General features: G+C 48.3%; 1 protein-coding gene across 1 annotated transcript; it reads right to left on the minus strand.

Moving 5' to 3' along the window:
* Positions 1–5,345: 5,345 nt before the first annotated feature.
* Positions 5,346–12,791, minus strand: LOC144118976 (neprilysin-2-like). Its single transcript, XM_077651734.1, has 3 exons — positions 12,454–12,791; positions 8,591–8,760; positions 5,346–7,682 (listed from the first exon to the last, which is right to left on the minus strand). The coding sequence occupies exons 1-3, from the start codon at positions 12,646–12,648 to the stop codon at positions 5,714–5,716; spliced, it is 2,334 nt and encodes a 777-aa protein (XP_077507860.1). The 5' UTR covers positions 12,649–12,791; the 3' UTR covers positions 5,346–5,713.
* Positions 12,792–21,456: the final 8,665 nt, after the last annotated feature.

Below are 21,456 nucleotides of genomic sequence, written 5' to 3' on the forward strand. Positions count from 1 at the left end.
CTTTTTTCGTTACCGGTCAGAAGACTTCGAACACGGTAACGTGTTCCATATTATTCTGGTCGCGAGTGCACACAGAGGACGCTTAGCAACCGAGAAATGCTGTACAAGTTTAAATAAATACCACCACGATTACCGGCGAAATAACAGTTATCACCGGTCAACTCATATATTCTACTTCCTTGATAAGCGAAGATGTATATTATAGGGGACAGAAGTCTCCAGCGCGCATACCGGGAAATAAAAGCCGATAGTCCCGTTGTGAGGTGATTGAATAAAGCCAAGCTTGCGAAAGTGATAGTCGGGCCCAGGCGCTCCAGTGTGTTGCTTTGAAAGCAGATGTTCATTGGAAGACGTGACACCAACGGACCTAGATCGCTTTTCCCGCGTCCTGGAGACTTTTGCCCCCGATAGTACCATCTCATTAGGAAATCTCGTGGAATAATTCTTAGCAACTTCTCCTGGCACCCCGATCCTGCATTGATTCCGCACACGTACCACAGCACAAGTAGGTCGTCTCTTTCCTTGCTAACGTAATAAGCCAATTTTCGACATTCGTGCTAAGATTATTTGGGCCTACACACCATAATTCGAGGTGGGACCGCAATAGCAAAGTTTATCACCTTAGATGGCATAAGATCTTCAAACAGATTAAGAGAATATTTTGCTTGGCGAGCTAGTTCTGCATCAATGGCAACAATATACCGGTATAACATGAAACCGAGCACCGCCAATATTCAAACACAATCGAAGCACGAGCATCAGAAGTATTACAAAGAGCAGCTGGCCAAATTCTAATTTATTTATTTATTTATTTATTTATTTATTTATTTATTTATTTATTTATTTATGTATTTACAATACCCTCAATCGCCGAAGCATTGCAGAGGGGAGTGGAATGAGCATTTGCCGTGAACATTTGTGACGAATCTTGGTTGAAGAGGAGCAAGTTGTATATAGCAGGTTTTAGGAGAAAAGAGTACTAGTAACCAAACTGCAAGAACATTAGAGTAAACAGTAACAAACCATTAAAAGCCCAACATAATATTAGCAACAAACAACTAAAAATGAAAAAATGTAGATAATAAAACACACAGCTCAAATTGGTTCTTTCACGAGTACAAAGCCACAAGGAAAGACAGCCATGGAAAAAGAGGAAAAAAATACAAAATACCAATCGTTAACGTACAGCAACAAAAAAAAGACTCGATGAAAGCGAACCACAGAACACAAAATGAAAAGTGCAGATTTGGGGCGACACTTTCATCTCTTGTCCAAATACAAGCAGACTTTTTTCCGAAGAACAAACCCTATGGTCGCGTATAAAAAATTACGGGGGGTTCTTTAGACTGGTTACGTCGTTTGAATGCGAAACCACTGTCTCATCGTCACCTCTGTTGCGGGGTTCATTAAAGATTCCTTCCTTTCTAATGACATACCTAGTCATTAGCATAAAGTCGTAAGGAAATGCATACGCTAGGTTCACCTTCACACACCACGAGGTAACGCGGTTTCGCTCGCCTCGCAATTTGAAGGTTATTCGATCAATTCCCTGCACTTTTGGGCGAAATTTTCTTTTTTCTTTTCTGTAAACGTCGCTATCAAAAATGGTCTACTGCTGACGTCATGCAGGAGCATCGTACAATGTCGTCACAAAAATTTCGTGCCATGCACGGCGACGGACTTTCTGCTAATGGAACATATAATGCTTTCTCATGAAAAAATGGAAAAACAGTTGTCACCGCCGACGCAATAGGGTGCAACGGTCTAGTGAGAACGAAGCTGCAATTGCTGCACATGTTCTCCCTCTCAATTTTTCATTGCCGACTCCTGATGGCCGTCGCTGCATTCGGAAGTGCATCGCAGCTCGTGGATCCGCACATCCAGAAGCTTCCAAGATCTGTATGGATGTGGACTGATTTCGACCACTGTACCTTGGATCCCCACCTGCTTAATTGGGAGGCAACAGAGGCAATGCTGCCCTGGCTCGTCATTTTGCGGCCTTGGCGGGACAGCCCCCTTCCCCCCCCTCCCCCCCCCCCCCCCCCCGAATATTCCCCAAGAGCGTGAACAGGAAAGCCTTAGAACAACTTGCAGCGTTTCCACTGCGGAAGGCAAGACACTGGACTTCATCGTTTCCGCGATGGCCATCGAAGTGTCCACCAATATATTCGCAGACTGCATCGATGGCCATCATCGTCTCCCCGGCGGCTATCGAAGAGTTCACCAATATATTCACAGACTGCATGACATATCGAACTAGTACCACTGCCACGCGAGGATTGTTTGAACGTACTGGAGGTTATTCCAACAAATACCCCTGGAACATGCAGCTCACCGTGCTAACTGTCCACGAAAAGCATGCAGACTCAGTTGTGGACACTCTTCCGAAAGTTTCTGCAGTTATGTAAGCCTATAACAAACTCAACACGACCATGAAACGCTACGCGACGCCGTTAAAAAGTAGAAGCGAGCAAGCTGAAGCACACAGGAAGGTTCACTTCCCCCTCAACCCAGTGCTTGTTAGCAGTGGCGTAGCCATGGAGAAATATTTTTCAGTCGGTATTATACACCACCAGTTTCAAAAAAAAAAAAGAAGAGAGCCTGCGCCCAAACAATAGCTTAGGCATTTTTCAGCTTTTGTAGTGAGAGCTGCACTGGGCTACTGTCCAGCATTTCGCAGTACATGGGAGAGGCCAGTTCTGCGCATGCGCCGTTGACCGCAGAAGAGCAAAGTGCGGCGCGCGCCCGCTCCACCGTCAAAGCGGAGCGTGACGTCACGCGGATGAGCAGTTGTGCGCAAGCGCCGATACCATTGTAACCAGAGATACCCCACAGCTGCGCCGCGTTCTTCGTCGCCGCCTCGCCGCACGCCGCTCTATCCCCCGAACCCCGCGTCGCATGCGCAGGATTGCGTATAAAAGGCGGAGATGTATAGTGGGCGTCTGTATCACGTTTGACATGCATGCCGAGAAGGAGAGTCCAGCCGCTGTTAAACGGCGGTATAGAAAAGGGAAGATTAACTCTTCCCATCCAGAGGTTGTCGCCTGGCAGTTGGCTTGAACCAAATAAGAACGCTCGATTCTGTCTGTACGGGAAACAAGGTATCACCGCTGTCAGATATCTCCCTTCGATCGCGGTGAATAATGGTGAAGCCTGCTGTGTTCGGCTTCTGGAAAGCGGCATTATCATCTAAGGAGTCTACGTGGCAACGGGAACATCTGTCAAGCAGACGATTGATGTGGTTGCCACGTGTAAAGCAGCCTACGGCACGGTTTCACAGTTGTGTGTGACTTTGGGTGATTTCAACAGGAAACAGGACTCCCTTAGTCAGTGTATGAAAGAAAAGTTTGAGTTTAACTTCTGACCCTCACGTCCAGCATACACAATGGGGAACTACTATAGTGCTTGTATACTAAAGAGGCCCTACCAGATCGAAATACTGTATCGACAAAATTGAGACCGCTGCATGCTATTTCTCAGATCATCGGGCAGTCCTCGTCTCTGTGAAGCAAAATGAACAAAAGATGTGTATACCCAATGTCTCTCATTCCTAAATGTAGTGACCACAACAAGCTCAGCCAGGGAAACGTACCTCTCACTAAGTATATCCTGGCATAGCCGAGCTAAGCCACTGCCAATTTTATTAAAGCCGAAGAGTTAGTTGTTTCATCTACTGTGATATCTACATAAAAATGCGAGGGCACGCAGGCCTCCAAGGACTCGTAAACAACATTTATTTTCTCCCAACAAAATACATTGGTACAAAAAAATCGCTGCTATTTAAAATATTTTCACATAATATACAACACCACAGAAGCATCTGCTCTACAACAAAGTCAGCAACTGCGAACGAATGGCATTTGTCAAAACCTTTACATCATTCATGTAAACCTGCGCCCGGCCGCAGAGGCGCTTTAAAAAAAAGAGCACTTTATTTTCGCGATAGCTTATGATCATTTGAGGACAATGCACATGTTGAAAAGTATAGGGTGACGTGAAAAGGTTTGTTTAATTGCGTGAACTGTGTCTACAAATTATACAACCCTAAACTTGATCCCCTCTCTCGGCAGAGCTGCGCTTCGTTTGAAGTGCGCCATGCCTGTCAGCTCTCGGAAGTCTCAGTGCTCTCCCTCATTTGTTTTCGCGCTTGAGCATGCAAGGCTGACGTGTCTTTCCAGTGGTTGCTTAGACTTTCATGACAGCTGGCTACCGCGTTCTGGCCGCGCGCACAAAGTTGCCAGGTCGAGCTCGTCCGCTGCGGTCGCATTGTGGTCGAAGCTAAGTGCAAAAACTTTCGGGTACAAATATTCCGGGGGCCGTTAAATAACTACCGCTTGTCTAAATTATGGACCCTTCCCTACGGCATGCGTCGAGCCTGTTCTGCCCGCTTTGGTGCATAATGCAGAATAGAGAGTGCATTGGTGTGGGCCATGGATGGAGTACCTTAAACAGTAGCAACGGGATCACTGCCATGGTTCTCTGCCGGTTCTTGTTCACGAACACGGGGCTTTCGCCTGCTCCAGTTGGTCAAGGTAGTGGCAGGCATGTTAATTTATTACACGCCGTCGTTTGAGAGACTCTTTCATGCAAAACGTGTTGCGCAAATCACAATATAGACTGTGGGATGTATAATGAGCGATAAAGACACTATTTAAGCGCAGAAATATTTTCTGAGAGGAAAAAATCTGTGGCTTTAGCAGCCGCTGCAGACACAAGTAATTAATAAATGAGGAAAACGCGCCACTTAAATGCGAAAACAAATCCCAACAAGAAACTCGGTACAGGTTACGATTATGTAACGCGAGATACAGCGATAGCTCGTTATGCGTTCAGTTTTGGGGATATTATAAAAATTAGAAAAAAAAATTAGAAAAAATAGTGACCTCATATCGCACTGGTGTAGTGGTCAAGTGATGCATTCCTGCACTGGCAGGCGGCTGTTCCAAACAGAGCCACCCGTAGCCTCATGCGACCCAGGTTGACCGTGATATAATGCGAGTGCGTTAATGACCAGTGGGTCCGTTAATGATACCCACCCACCAGTGGATGTCATAACGCACCGACCGGTCACGCCGACGCCGGACAAATACGATACGAAAGCCAGGGAGGTGCGCCTAACTGTACAAGATTTTCCGGAGCATTGCGACATCCATGGTCACAAACAACCAAATGAGGCTGCCGCCATGGCACCGCCTGATAAACTTGTAATTAGATTCACGCACTTTGTCATGTCCCTGCTGTCTGTGGGTGTAAGGCCTCTTTGTGGAAGAGGAATGACGTCAAGCCGTAGCCCGATTGCAACGGGGGCGGGTATAAGTACAGGACAACATTAAAGTGGCTGCTGAATGCGTTTATAAGTTCTCTTCCCTTGGTGATCAAAACATGGGCAATAAACTGCGCATCAAGATCGACATCGACATGTCGTTAACGCAATGGCAAAGAGACAAAATGAGCGTAGGCGATATAAGCAGCACGACCAGGCTGCAGTGGATGTGATCCTTGATCTTCCAACTTTATTTGCATAATGAAGCAAGAAAGCGCTAGAAATAAACATGCTAGAATACATAATAGACACAAAATTAAACAATAAAAAATCACACTAAAATCGATTACTACAAATTTCAGCGCAGCGAGAAAAAAAGCAAGAGAGTTACTTGAGAATAAACATGAATCCACTACTGTTTCTCGTAAAACATCCGCTTGTGCCTCTGGGTCAGTCGAAGCCCTTCCACACTTCGCAACGAGGCTTCTCTGGCATCCTGTCGCTGCAAGAGAACGTCCTCACGAACGGCGGAAAGTTCATCAGGGGTACGTTGACGCGCAGCTTGCTGGGTGTGATCCCCAGACTTCGCTGGAGCCTCCAGGATGCTTTGTTGCCTCCGTCGCAGAAGGCCGACGCGTAATTGTAGAAGAAAAGCTCCCGAGACGTCACCCGCGACTCGGGAAGCTGGTAGAAGAGCCGCGTCGCGTTGAACTTGCTGAGGGCCTGCTCGTAGATGCCGTAAAGAGGGCGAAGCACGGCATGATCCAAGAAGTCGGCATCGCGACGAGCCATGCTGAACCTGCTGGGTGCCCACGCCTCCGCCACTTCTTCATTGGCCACTGCAGCCTCATACAGGCGCTGCAGACACTCCGTGATGTTCTCGTGCGCCCCTGTAGACTCGGCACTCCACCACTTTCGGGGCTCCATGCGGTCGTCAAAAAGAGAGTTGCTGCGAAGAAGTGCTTGCAGAGCGGCCCTGGTGACATGGGCGAGGACGACGGGATACAGCTGGAAAGGAATCTTGTTCGAGACAAGGCTAAGAAAGCCCACGACCCCGTTTGGAACGAACACGAGGTTGTTGGTGGGCTGATATTCGCTGCTCCAGTCAAAGGCGGACGAGGCGTAGGCGTTGTCGTAAGCTGCTGTCTGCTTTGCGGTGCTGCTTAGAGCGTCCCAGTAGATGGACGACGCGTAAGAAAAGATGGCGAATACTGTGCCCAGTACGCTGTTTTTGGAATCGAGGGCCAGCGCGGGCGTCTGCCGGTAGCCCTCGTACTGGATGAAGTTGTGCTGAGTCCCGAAGACGATCTTCATGCCGTCCAGTTTCCGCTGCGCCGGCTTGACGTCCTCGTTCGAGAACCAAGAGCGCCCAGACTGCAGCAGGTCCCGGATAACCGTCCGCGTCTCATTGAAGAGCGCGGTGAACTGCTCGTCGTGGTGCGTGCGGTACACGTTGGCGAACTCCTTGCCCAGCGTCAGCTTGGCCGCTATGCCTACACCATAGCGGTACATCTTTTCAAGCAGCAGGCTGCACGCTACGAGCTGCGGGTCCACGTGGCTGATCTCGTGGCCGTGGGCGAATTCGTACAGAAATCTGTAGTCCGATGGCAGGAACGGTGAGAACGTTACCATGGCCTTGAAGCCGACGTAATTAGCGACTGCGGTCGCGTAATCTTCCGCGTCGAAAACTGTGCTCAGCCGTGCGAAAAAGGGGGGATCTTCAACGAACATGAATGTGGACCCCGTGATCGCCCTCTCGGTATTGAAGAGAAGTTGCATGTATCTCAGCCAGTCCCAATGGTCGCTCTTGGACAGCATGTCGATGGACCACAGATCCTTGATCGCGTAGTCGGTGCCCACGTTTTCTAGGTACGTCAGGTTTTCCAGAGCAACTTCGAGCCTGGATATATGACTGCCTGCTATAGCCCCTATCGTGCTATTGCGGTACATAGTCAGCGCGCGGACGATCATTTCCTGGTAGTGTTTTGTTGCGTTTGATCTTGTGAGGGCAATGTACCGTTTCAGAAACGTCACTGGTGCTTTGAGCAGGATCTGGGATTTGCCATCCGTGCCCGTATTTCGTAGGACGTTGACTCGAAATAAAGTCTGGAGCATCAAGTACCTATCTCCAGTGGACACAAGCTTCACCACGTCGCCCGTGAATCTGACGTATGGCCAGTCGCTTAACTGCAGGGCGTCAAGGATCTTCATCCACGCCGACAGTGCGTCACCCGTAGCGTGGGCCGTCTTGCATTTCTCGTGGACCCACATAGCTTGAACGAGAAAGTTACTCTCGATTGGCCTGGGGTACCTTCCCTTGATGGCGAGAAATCTCTTGAAGAACATGTCTAAGTCCAAGACTAGTTGTCCGGGGCTTAGCTGAGAGTACGGGAGCTGCTTTAGGCTTCCCAAGTTGAACCTGAAAATGGGTGGCACACAACAAAAAAATGGGTGGCACACAACAAGAGTTGCACGCGCTTTCGTAAATACACTTCAAACGAATGGTACGAAAGTTGCCCTTCTGCACTTAGGATTAATATGGCGTGTGCGGAGGGCAGAGGATGTACCACATACGCGATACAAAGGAGGAGGACGTTTATAGCATTGCTCTTACTAAGTGATTAAATAAACAAATCACATCGCGGCAAACGAAAGACCAAAATTAGTGCTGAACTTCTTACTAGAATCAGCCGCTGAGTACTTAAGCTCACTTTTCCAGATATCACTATTATACTCTTCCGCTACAACTTTTTGTGGCAATAGAGAGGAAGCTACAAAGTGCCCCATCTTCAATATCCTATAGTCGGATTCAACTCAAGAATACAGCGGCAAATGTCCCTCTAAGAGGCCCGCTAGACATTAGCGTCCACCGACTGACATGACGTTGCAGAAGGATTCAAATCTATTGAACAGGATTAATGTCGGCGCCATCACAATCAGTCGATGCCATTTGCTGGATGTCCTTCTTTGAGGGTCATTTGCCTCTGCGTTCTTGAGTTGTATCCGACTATAGCTGCCTACACGTCGAGCCTAACATGAAGGCGTGCGCTGTGCCATCCACGCAGGGAACTGCACAGCACAACATTTGAGTTTGCGGCACCATGCTCTGATGCCATAAAATTAAATTTTTTTCTTCTAAAACATTTTTCGGTGCTCATACATGAATGGACACGCTTAACCCTATAGGTGGAGCCATGAGCAAGATTCAAGCAAATAAACTGGCGCTTTTTACACAACGCTCAGGTCGCGTATGTATAACCCGTGATTGGCTCTGTAAGCAGAGAACTGAAGTTCCGAATCGAAAAAAAGGCACCAGCTCAGGCTCACCGGAATCCCTCGCAGACATGCTCGTAGAAGTCATCGCATGGGTGCCTGGAGCCGTAGCTGACGCGGAACAGGTAGTCGCGGTTCCAGAGGCACACCTGAGTTTCGCATTCGTTCGAGTTGTTGGGCGCCATGTACCTCACTGCCGCGTGGTCCTGCTGCCAATGGTGGCCCTGCATTAAGACGGAAATGGAGGGGCGGGGGGCGGTGGTTATTCTGGATGCACCCTTACTAACGCCACCACTGCTTGACCGCCTTCATCCGATTAAACACCCTTTCAGTGCATGCCATTACTGAGCAGATGCTGATCAGTTAATAGCCCAATGTCCTATAGGTACTATGACACCTCCGCAACGGCACAAAAAACTAGGCCTGTAACATCGAAGAATGCTGGCAGGCTGTCTGAGATATTTTCGCTTAAAAACTCCGAGTGGTTGAAATTAGTACAGGTAGTTCCGGTCTGCAGCTTTATGTCCTAGCGCACAGATCACGTTACTTCTTTATAACATGGAAGTAGATTAATCCAGAGTAGACGCTAGTTCGCAGCACGCACTTGCGGTCGCGCTCGCGGTTGTCGCTCAGGATCGCTGATTAGAAAAAAATGAATAAGCGTGCTTTGCGCTGTATTCGCTTAAGGTGGGGTGGACTCTAAAGAGAAAGGGGGGGGGGGGGGGGGGAAGGGTACGTGACTATACTCTGGATGCAACTCACCTTTCGAAAAACTCAAAAGAAAACATTTGACAAAGTCTCTCTGGTTAGGAAATTTAATTTAGTATAAAAGCCGCCGCGGTGGCTGAGTGGTTGCGGCGCTCGGCTGCTGGCCCGAAAGACGCGGGTTCGATCCCGGCCGCGGCAGTCGAATTTCGTTGGAGGCGAAATTCTAGAGGCCCGTGTACTGTGCGATGTCAGTGCACGTTAGAGAACCCCAGGTGGTCGAAATTTCCGGAGCCCTTCACTACGGCGTCTCTCATAGCCTGAGTCGCTTTGAGACGTTAAACCGCCATAAACCAAAACCAAACCAAACCAATTTAGTAGAAAGATGACTGACGCCAATCAAGCTAATTTTAGAAAAAAACAGGACGCTTCGGGACCGGCTTGGTCCCTTCTTCATGGTGTGACTACGGGCCAGGCGCAGCTTGGCTTTTTAATCCCTCGTGTTGAGGTCTTCCGGGTCAGAAAGAAGGGACCGAGCCGGTCGCGAAACGTCGTGTTTTTCTAAAATTAACCTGGTTGGCGTCAGCCATCTTTCTACTAAACCAACCTTTCAACTCGTGCAATCTTTGCGTCATCAGGTTGGACGCGTGCTCGTGAGACTACTAAACGCTTCGAAACTACTCTCATATGCCACGCGTTACCGAGAGGTGAGAGCTCGAAGACATGCGGCGGTCATAACATATCTAGCATGCGCTTAAGACGATGCCCACGACCGCGCTGCCCGATAAAATCCGCAAATCTGTGCCCATATACTTGATACACAGATAGGACAGCGTTAACGCCATCCGGCGCAACGTGGAAGACAGCACTATTACCTCTCTTTGAATATTGCTACTGACGAACGCCAGTGTTTCAAAAAAGGAACATTTTCATAAAACTCACTGCCATTGAAAGATCTGCAGGGTTTAGTCCTCTATTTTTCTTTCACGAAACCACCAGCAGTTTTGTCATTACATTGCTACTGCTTTGGTCATTTCAACAATTTCTTGCTGCAACTGAAAGGGCTCCACAAACTCTCGGCTGTGACAAGGCACAAATTATTACTTCCGTTTACCGGTAACCGTAGTCTTCGAAGTCGATAATAAAGACTGTCATGTGGTAGTGACGGCAGTCCGGTATGCAGGAAAAGAGCGAAAGGGGGTTTCCAAACAAACTCTTTATTAGGCTGATTTGCGGCCACAATGAACTGAATCACTCGGCGGCGGCGTATATAGCACCAAGCGTGCCCGGCGGTCGTCGAACAGAATGCCTGCCGCTCTCTGCCGTGCTTAATTTAAAGCTGATAGCGAACTTTCGAGATATGCGTTCAAAATTACCACAACGTTCTGGAACAACGTAGAATAGGCTGCGCCTTGCTGCGATCAACCGAGATAAATCTGGTGGCGTCTTGCTTCGCAAATAAAGCGAAAAGCAGCGTGCCGGCAGCTTTGAAGAAGGAAGAAATGAACTACAAGCCTTCGCGGCAATATATTAGTTGCGATGTTTTCCACAGTCATCCCAAAATATGCGAAAACAAACATATCGCAGATAGGTGTATTTTGAAGAGAAAAAACTGAGTCTCATATGTTCCAGTTGTGTGTTATGTGAGGTTCAGCTGCATATGTGATGGCTGACGCCACAGTAGATGGTTCCGTTAATAATATCGACCAACAAAGGTTCTGTAAGTGCGCTGGCATAGCACTGCTCACGAGCATCTTTAGGGTTTCACCTGTATCGAAATGCGCCCGGTGTACGTCCTCGGGCCCAGCAGCCTTATTCCTTAGTCAGTCAGCCATAGCGACGGACTGAACAGTATCAATAAAAAAAAATGGCGGTGGTTTACCTCTGGTTAAACCTGGAGTGACGCGATAGCTACAGCTGGCCGAGTGGAACTTGGTAACGTGACCAACCACGTGACGAACCACGTGATCAGCCACAGCGCCGCGCCGCCGGCAGCTGCTCCGAGAGGTGGGATGAATCCAAACCCCGTGACCAACCACGTGAAAGCGTGGCGGCGCCGCCACCCTGTGGCTGCGCCGCCACGCTGAAAGCTCGAAATGCAACTGTGATGTAGCTATCGCTACAAAAGTTGGAGGGGACAGTTAAACTTTTGACATGACAGCGTTAACTGCTGAAGAACCGAAAACTGGGCGAGATTGTGCATTTTGAAGAAGTAAAAGACAGCGCAGCGACAAAGGACAAGTAGTATCTCGATTCCCATGATTAGAAGTGTTTGCGGAGAAGCATGCATCCTGGTTGTTTTTTTGGAGAGTATTAATACCTGTGTTTTTTCCAATCAACCCCAGTTATTAGTCAGCGCTCATGCTTCTTTCTTCGTTCTTGTCCGTCGTCGCTGCGCTGTTTTTTACTTCTTCGACAGCGTTAATGAATTAATGGCCATACATTCGGAATTGTTCATTATCTACTTTACATTCATAGATCGCGTCGAGTCCTCATACCACTCTTGGCGCAGTTCGGCAGCATTGAAGCGATGCGCCACTGCTCTGCGATGGCAGGTGCTGCCACCGGTGGGGCCTGCGCGGCGCGGGTTGCTCTTTCCGAGCAACCTGTCGTGACCAATCATTGATTTAACTTCTACCTGCCACGGTCGGCAGTGTGCCCACAATCCGGAGGGCAGGTTGTGATCGTACGTTACACGGTCACGTAACTAGGTGGTCCATCTGCCCCCTAGGTTGATTTTCTGGGGATTTTGCGTGGATTTTTCGCTTACGGTCAACGACACCAACGAAGACGTCCGCCTTTTTGCGACACTAGCTCCTTAACGCTGTCACGTTAATAATATTAGCTATAAGCAAGGAAAAGCTGCAGTAATTCTCTCCTTCGCACTGCACACGTTAGCCATGGAGCAAGTTCACTTTCAGCACTTTAACCATGCCAATAGGGATCGGAGAAAGCAGGGGTTAAATCAAGGAGATTTATCAAATCAAGGAGATGTAGCAGTGGACCGGCCGGAATTCATTTCGACTCTCTGCGATTCCACACTGAAATCGAGAAGCGCATGGGAACTTTTGCACTTAGCCCTCATCGACCCGTGGACGCCACTCGCGGCCTTTCATCCATAAATCTCGTATTCAGCAGCCGAACGACGTAACCGCTAAGCCACTACGGCCGGCATTTCGCTGCAAGAAAGGACAGACAGCGGCGCCACTCACGTCTCCGCCTTTCGCGGCACTGGCGTTCTGGGCGATGCTGGAGTACAGCATGGCTCCGCCAGACTTCAGGATGAGCACGACCAGCAGCACGACGGCCCCGGCGACTGCGAGGGGCAGGGAAAGGCTTCGCCACCGGAAGCACTCTGAGAGCTCAGGTCCCGCTTGCATGGCGGCTCGCGGCGGACCGTTCCTCATCGGGGTCGTCTCAGTGGGCCTCGTTGATGCCTATCCTGCAAAGCAAAGCGCAGCGCGTGCGGCTGTTGTGCCTCTTCTTCACTTACCGGGTCAAATGAAAACGGCGCGTGCCAAGTGTTAGCGCAGCACTTTCGCAAAACTTAACCAGCACTTAAATATGAGCGTCCGCTGTGCATTTGGCAGTAGGCGAGCAAACTAAGTGCGAAAACTGCGAAGCGAATTCCGGGGACACCATCGGTAGAACTACTGCGCGAGCAAAGGAAAATAAAAATATTTTCGTGCCCAAGTAATGCAAGTTTTAGTCCTATTTATTAGTTTTTACGTTCTCTTCACAAGATATTTTACTGCTATTAGCCTTTCCACACATTCCAATTCAGGGCCAGTCCCACCGGGTCTGCAGGGGACACTAGTCGCCTAGAAAATAACAGCAACAATGGAAGAGTACCGTGGTAATCGTTGTGAAGATGATGATGATAGATTTTTATAGCGCAAGGTCACCTTAGGCTACGCAGCGCCATGGCAAAGTGTGTTTCGCTCTATTAAAGGTGGAGCCAAATACCCATTTCCAAGCATTTAAGCCTGGATGTGCCGAGCACCAGGTCGAGGGAAGCTTGTACCCAGAATAACCGGTGAGTACCCGGCGGCGCTGGAGATTGAACCCTGCGAGGCGAAAGTACAAACCTCTACCGACCACCGCTGCAGAACGGTAACCGTCGTACTGATGCATGTAGCGGCCCAAATTATAGATACTGACACGTGAAAGCGTTTCGAATTATATTTTGATTACACGCAGAGCACCACTGTGATGATGATGATGATTATGATGATGATGATCGTCCTGGGAACCCCTTCATGCGCGCTGCGTGTCGCGATAAGCCGCGATTTTCACTCCAGCTGCCCCGACGGAAAGAAGGAGCCATCTTGGCAACTCTAGGCGAGGAGACGAGGGGGTTGTAATTGGGTTCCAGGCGGCTGAAGTGAACGACGCAGTGGCCATGACGGTGAAGGTTCGAAGAAGGCGTCACCGGTTTGATGAGGTAGTTGAAAGGTGACAAACGCTTCGAGATAAAGTAAGGGCCGAGATGCTTGGCCAAAAATGTGGAAGCAGCCGGGAAAAAAAGCCGGACCAATGAGTCAGCGGAGAAGTGAACAGCGTGCTTGGCTTGTTCAGACTCATGTTTTCAGAGGCCTTGATGTTCTGATATGAAGGAACGAGCCAACTGGCAGCACTGACGGTAACCTCCCAAAAGGAAGGTGTATTCCGAGGCGTCGGGGCGAGGGAAGGACGGTGTCCATATGACAGGAAAGCTAGCGGCCGTATAAAAGAAAGGGGAAAAACCGGTCGTTGCTTGAGATGCAGTATTCTATGCTTAAGCAACCAACAAAAGGATCCGTCCCCGATTTGAGCTGTCAAAGCGGACAGACATGCCCCAAGAGTCCGGTTGAATCGTTCGGTGAGGCAGTTGGCTTGAGGGTGGTGAGAAGTTGTCGTACGATGAACTGTGTGGCACGCACCCAGAAGCTCGTGAACAAATCCAGATAAGAAAGCATCTCCTCTGTCACTGAGAAACTCCCGAGGCGCTTAGTGATGCTGGACGAAGTGATAAAGAATGAAGAATGCGTCGTCGCTAGCAGCAGCCGCAGGGCGGGCAGCAATCTCAGCATACCGAATGAGGCAGGCCACGGCGACTAGTGTTCCTGTATATGCTCCCGCAGGGAGCGGAGTTGCGCGAAGGTCCGCCATTTTGTTCCAAGCTCTGCGGGAAAGCTGCTTCTCGTGTGGCAGTAGCCTCACGAGAAGGCCGTTTAGAAGCACCCCTCCTCATCCCAGTGGGGGCATAACAATACCCCCTCAGTCGGATAACAAAGGAGACTGTGCTCAAGATGGGAGCGGACGTCCCCCTCCTGCTCATGTGTTAGGCATGAGCAGACACGGTTTGGAACAAAATACATCATCGTGATCACGTGATCGCCGCTCAGCGAATAGTGTTACGAGCGGCGCGGGGAAAACAGTCGCGCAACACTAACGGCGACAATATTCCAGCGACATCCGGCGGTCACGGATGGAAGCGACCCATGCAGGTCAATATGCCCACACCATCAAAAGGTCGAGCTGGGCACGGTAATGGCTGTAACGGGCATCCCGGGGATCTTTGAGCGAGACCAACCAGTACGGGGAACGGTGATCAGTAACTATTCTAGAAAATCCGATAATCATTTTCAAAAATTATATAAAGCGCACTTAGGACAACAGACAAGGGAGACCAAACAACACAAGCACTTACTCGCAACTGCGTGTTTATTCGAGAAACACACAAAAGGAAGAGCAATCACAAACAAAACAAAAAGCCATTGCGCAGGCGTGACAGGAAAAGTGCTCATACAGGTGCGTCAAGATAACAAAACTCTCTTTCATGCAAAACCACCATAGGGTCGGCAACACACGTGTGCTGATTCTTACGGATGTGATAGGCCTCTGAAATCTCTCTGGTTAGCTGATTAGGGTGTCGGAACAAGATTTTAGTTTGGTAAAGCAAAGGCTTGCAGCCGCTGCATTTCGAACATTGCTTAGCGAGATTCGAACAGTGCTTAGCTTAGCGAGCATTTCGAACAGTGCTTAGCTTAGCGAGCTGCCATCCTGGCAGCTTTAATAGCTGTTTGTGCGCACAAGGCGCGCTTGGCCTCCTGGAATGCCAAGCGTGGAATTTGTCCTTTGGAACTGCAACTTTTGTGTGGTGGGCTGCCGCTGTCCAAGAGCTATAGCCGCAGGATATGCCGCATCCTTTCTTCAGAATGGTGGCGTCATTCCCGCTTTTACAAGGATTGCTTGCGTGTGGCCTGCGGGGATCTTCCGAGCCATCGCAGACATTATCGTGTGTGGTGCGACCTGGCGGACAAGAATATCGACTTCCTATGGAACGCTGCTCGCCCTTGGGTGCATGACAAAAAGAAAACTCCCCTTGGAGGGAAAGTGCTGGTCTTAGGAGGAGGCCATCTTCCTGATGTTCATCACAAGGTGCTGGAGCTCGGACCGAAGTTTTGCCTACATCCAAACCTTCATAAGGTGGAAAAGATTTCAACTGCAAGAGGCATTTCGAGGCAAGTTCCTGAGGAGGACCGTTCCAGGTGCATAGTGGAATGTGTAGATGCGATGAAAAGATGTGGGGGTGAGAAAAAGAGCAACCGTTGCCTGAAGCCTATGGTAGATTTTTTGACATCCATTGAGCAGCGGGTAGTTGTGTCCGACAAAGAGGGGTACTTCGTTGTGTTACCCGAACACTTGTTTAAGAAAAAGGCTTATTCGGCAATGGAAGCATATTTTAGACGTGTTAATGTCAAAGCTACAAAGGTCAAGGAAAATGCTCTGAAACTCTTGTCGCGTTTAAACCTAGAGAATTTGCGCTCTAGCGTTAAAAAGGCTGAAGGCCTAAGGCTCGAAGTCTTCTTTTCAGCCAAAACGCATAAGGACGACATACCCTTCCGTGCTATTGTCACTGAGCGGTCGACATGGCAACATGTCGTTTCATGCTTCCTGCAAAAGCACCTAAAAGGTCTTACCTTAGCGGACCCATATCAGACGCCAAATTCTTTGGCTGTTGTCGACTACCTTAAGAATCATAATCCTAAAGGAGCGTCTGCATTTAGTATTGATGTTAAGGACCTCTTCTACTCGCTGCCACATGACACACTGATGAAATTTGTTAGTGATTGCATTACCGCGGATAATGATGAACAATGCTTTGTCAATGCCTGTGGTATTTCCGTTCCTTCGTTTTTAGAAGTGCTGTCGTTTTATCTGGCTTCTACTTTTGTTGACTGGAATGGGCATTTGTTTATTCAAAAGACAGGTGTTTGTATCGGATCCAAAGTAGCGCCCGTCCTCAGTGATATCTTCCTGTCTCGAGTTGACTCTTATATTGAAAAAAATCAGAATGGCCTTGCAAAAAAGATTTTCAGGTATGTCGATTATTATCTGGTGTTTGTTGACCGATATGAATTTACAAGGAGGGTGGTGGACATTATTAAGATTTTTAAAGAATATGGGCGCGGATTACAGTTCACCTTTGAAACTCCTACAAACGATTGCCTGCAGTTCCTTGACACAAAACTTCATTTCGTGCAGGATCATGTGTGCTGGAGGTATTCTCCGAGGTCTGATAAACCACTCTAAAATTAGCAATCAAATCACTCAAAAATTGTGAAGTGCGGCATTGCTGTCTCCTGCCTAGAATCGTCTTTGCTCAAGTCGTGCCTTCACAAAATGAAGGAAAGTTTCTGCGAGCAAGTGAACAGACTAAGATTGGCTGGATTTCCAGAGGACGTGCTGTTTCTAGCTTCTAGCAAGGTGCTCAAAAAAGTAAAAGTGTTCAATAGGTCGCATTTGAAGGGTTCTGAGGAGAAAAAGAAAAATATTGCAGTCATACCTTATGTTCATCGGTTTTCTCATCAACTAAAAAACGTGGGTAACAGATATGGTGTTAATGTTCTCTTCTCTGCCCCTCAGAAAGTTAGTAGTGTTTGTGCGAAGGTTGCTGCGCGCTCTAGCAGCGGTGTATGTGATAAACGAAAGCGGTGCTGCACTGTGAATCACAAGAACCGCTATGTCAGATGTTCAAAAGGAGCGGTGTATCACATTCCCTTTTCTTGTGGCCGGACCTATATCGGTCAAACGGGCCGCTGCCTTAATGTGCGCTTGCAAGAGCATTTTTTGTCATTGAATAAGTCGCCTTCATCTAATCTCGCTAAGCACTGTTCGAAATGCAGCGGCTGCAAGCCTTTGCTTGACCAAACTAAAATCTTGTTCCGACACCCTAATCAGCTAACCAGAGAGATTTCAGAGGCCTATCACATCCGTAAGAATCAGCACACGTGTGTTGCCGACCCTGTGGCGGTTTTGCATGAAAGAGAGTTTTGTTATCTTGACGCACCTGTATGAGCACTTTTCCTGTCACGCCTGCGCAATGGCTTTTGTTTTGTTTGTGATTGTTCTTCCTTTTGCGCGTTTCTCGAATAAACACGCAGTTGCGAGTAAGCGCTTGTGTTGTTTGGTCTCCCTTGTCTGTTGTCCTAAGTGCGCTTTATATAATTTTTGAAAATGAAAAACCAACTAGCTCAGATGTCAATTCTGCATCCGATAATCACCCTCGCCTCTAGATGGTAACAGTGGGCCATGATCCGCGGTGTCCTGTATCACTCCGCTGGTTAGTAACAAAAGTGAATAAAGTCGGCTTTTTGATGTGACTGCATAAAACAAGCCAGAGGCATCATAGTTCTTGAGCTTATAATTTCGTCTCGTGACAAGCTTCTTATTTCATCATCAGCCTGATTACGCCCACTGCAGGACAAAGGCCTCTCCCATATCACTCCAACTGCCAGCTGCGGCTATCCTATCCCCGCAAACTTGTTAATCTCATCCGCCCACCTAACTTTCGGCCTCTCCCTGCTACTCTTCCCTTCCTTTGGAATCCAGTACGTTACCTTAACGACCATCGGTTATTTTGCTTTCGCATTAAATGCCCTTCCGACGCCGATTTCTTCACTTGATTTCAACTTGGATGTCATAAACCCATGTTTAATCTCTTACCACTCTGCCTCCTTCCTATCTCTTAACGTTACGCCCAACATTTTCCTTTCCATAGCTCGCTGCTCTGTCCTTGAACACTCCACGTTTCTTCCCCGTATACGTATCGGTAAGATGCAGCTGTTATGTACTTTTCTCTTGAGATATATTGTTGAACTTCGATTCATGACATTAGAGAACCTGCCAAATGCGCTCCGCCCCATTCTTATCCTTCTAGTTATTTCACTCTCGTGATCCGGTTCTTCGGTCACTATATAGCTACCCTAGTAGACGTATTTCCTTACCACTTGCAGCATCTTGCTACCAATTGTAAACTGCTGTTCACTTCCTAGACTGTTGAACATTGTTTTGGTTTTCTGCAGAATAATTTTAAGACCTACCATTCTGGTCTGCCTGTCCAACTCAATGGTCACGTTTTGCAGTTAATCTCCTGAGGGACTTAAGGCATAAGCGATTCGCAGAATACTAAGGTATTCTCCTAGCTGTTCCAAATCCAGACCTCTGAATACTTTCTGTAAACAGGCGGTGAATAGCATTGGCGAGATTGTGTCTCCCTGCCAAACACCCTTTCTTACTGAAAATTTGCTGCTGATTTAATGGAGGACTATGGTAGCTGCATATGCACCCGCTGTAGATATATTCCAGTATTTTTAAATGAGGCTCTTCTGCACCTTGATTCCACAATGCCTGTATGACCGCTGAGGTTTCGGCATAGTCAAATGTTTTCTCGCAGTGGCATCACGAGGGGGTGCGAGGATGCAGCCCGCACTATTGCTCTTGTATATGCTGCAGGAGCATAAGTAGGAACACTAGCCCGCCCCGGGTGCAGCGCTGAGGGGGTGCACTTGCAAGGTGCGGGGAAGTGGAGGGTGGGACCAGGATTGCAACGCTGTGCCTGTCACTCGAGCTTTCATGTTTAAAGTGTTGCATGTAGAAAAAGGGCGCGCTTAATTTTGACACTCTCTATTGCAAGATTTGTAAAGAGAAAATCGATGCTGGTATGGATACTAACACATACTTGCTTATACAATATTCGCATTTCTTGCTAATTAATTCGCTCTGCACAGACCACTCCCGCCTTGTCAACCCAGGCATTAATCTATGCCGCAGAGCATTTGCGGTTTCTATTTCTTCAATATTTATTGTTTTGAAACCGAGCTTATCCAGACAAGTACCCAGACCGGAGAATACCGTCTGGCAAGGGGGCCACATGAGAAAAAATACTGCCGCGACCAGCTGCATTAAAAAAATGATGCTTCAGATCACACAAAGGGACCTTGTTCAAGCTTAATAGGGCCGCCGCGCTTGGAGCTGAAACTCCATTGTTTTAAACCAGCTGATGGGAGTCTGTATTTTTTCCAGCTAATTGATTCTTCTGCTGATTCATGCACGAATAAACAGTTTCATATACTGACATTGATATGTGCGGTTTCAACTGTCGATCTCCGTTCCTGTAATTGGGCCCTGAAAAAAAAACCACCTTCATTACACCTGATGCTCTTATCATTTTAAAGTCGCGCATGTGGCTCTTTGCAATGCCCTGGCAACTTTCAAGTGGAAGATGGGCCTTGGCTTCAGAGCTTCAAGTGGGCGACTTGTCTGCGCTGCTTCTAACGACGACGCCCCTTTTCGCCTCCCTTTTCTACACGAGCTCTAGGGACTTTCAACTTTTTTTGCCGTTTCCTGTCAAGGTCATCTAAATTTCCCAAAGTGTACATTCGTCTGGAGACCATTCACCATTACTGTCTGCCTGGGCGATGCCTCAAATGTACAACCGGACCCCGGTGAAATCTCCACCTGCAAGGACTCTCTGCTCCCAAGTCAACGAAGCATACCCGGAGCTTTCCTAGCCTTTGTTCGCATTTACGCAGTTTAGTTAAGCTATTCGCGCCAATGTAGCCCATCCTCTGAGTTCCTTTTGCTTCGGGTTCTGCCCAAGCGAGAGCCTTTCGTTGCTCATCACGTTGCTGATCTTGCCACCAATTTTAGCCCATCTATGGACCGGTGCCGGTGTTCTCCTGGCCCTACAGAAGAACTATGGCCGTGCTTTTTAGCGCGAAGGTACCTCTAGCCTATCCCCAACGATTTCGACAATGTCAACCGCGAAGAAAATGAAGCGTCAGCCAGACTCAGTAAATGGAATGGGTGTGCATAGCAGTAGACAAAGCATTGCTCAATTTTGGGGATGGCCCTGCAGGCATAAGGAAGGCAACACGTGGTATGGCACATGAGGCATATGTTCCAGACATACCAGGACCACCCGAAATTCGACTTTTGAATGACCTCGGCCAATTTAAAGGTGTGCGAGGTACCAAGAAAAGCTCAATTTAAGGATATCCCTGAAGGAGGGCAAAAATCAACAACACATGGTATATAGCACACGAAGCGTGTCCATAATACGGCTAGGTTACCCGAAATTTCTTTTGGAACGGCATTGACCGAATTTGACTGCCGGTGAATCTGGGTTTGCTGAGGTGGAGGACAGGCTCGACCTAATCCCAAAATAGAATTGGCCCACCCCCGAAATTTTGGTGGACCGCCCTCGAAAATTTAAAAATTGAGCTGACCCCTAGAATGGGCTAGGCCCACCTTCAACATATAGGTTGCCCACCATGCTTTCGCACAGTATTTCATGCTTAGCAATGTGTTAAATCACCAGCCACCTTTTTCTGGTTTCGCTAAAGAAACAATGCCACGGGCCACTGCTTGGCCGACGGGCTTTGCATCTGCAAGAGTGCTCTTTCATCGTCACGTACAAGCTAGGGCCTTTGTACCACGACGCGGACTGCTTATCTCTTCACCCTGCGGTGCCTGATTGGAGTGAGATGTGAGATCGACGTTTTTTTTTTCTTTCTCTTCCCCATTTGAGAATTTCTCAACATCAACCATGAACACCGCCGTGATCTCTCATTACGATTGCTAAATGCAGAATTCGACCCAGCAAACCAGAATTCCTTCCTACGAGTATTTCATTTGTGGGAGAGCACTCTAACGCCGCAATATTCACTCTGACGTGTCCCAGTTTGTGTCCCAGCGGCTCCTCTCTGCCATCTTGGCGTGTCGCGTACCTACGACCACGTGTGCAGCTGTTTTGTAAGGCCTGGCTTGCCTCCTGTGACTAGTGTGAAAGTATAAGAAGGCCAATTGCGTCGCCTGCTAGTGCACTGCTTCAGACTACTGAAATTTAACCGAACATTTACATCGCATTGTTCTCGATCCTGCTCGCA

The sequence above is a fragment of the Amblyomma americanum genome, chromosome 2 (assembly GCF_052857255.1).
Source record: "Amblyomma americanum isolate KBUSLIRL-KWMA chromosome 2, ASM5285725v1, whole genome shotgun sequence".
NCBI lineage: Eukaryota > Metazoa > Arthropoda > Arachnida > Ixodida > Ixodidae > Amblyomma > Amblyomma americanum.

Bases quoted from the DNA above. Each gene is read 5' to 3' on its own strand.
- LOC144118976 (XM_077651734.1), bottom strand. From the start codon at position 12,648: ATGAGGAACGGTCCGCCGCGAGCCGCCATGCAAGCGGGACCTGAGCTC. The intron at 8,761-12,453 runs GTGAGTGGCGCC...GTCTTAATGCAG, and splicing joins GTGCCGCGAAAGGCGGAGAC to GGCCACCATTGGCAGCAGGA. The intron at 7,683-8,590 runs GTGAGCCTGAGC...ACCCATTTTCAG, and splicing joins CATGTCTGCGAGGGATTCCG to GTTCAACTTGGGAAGCCTAA.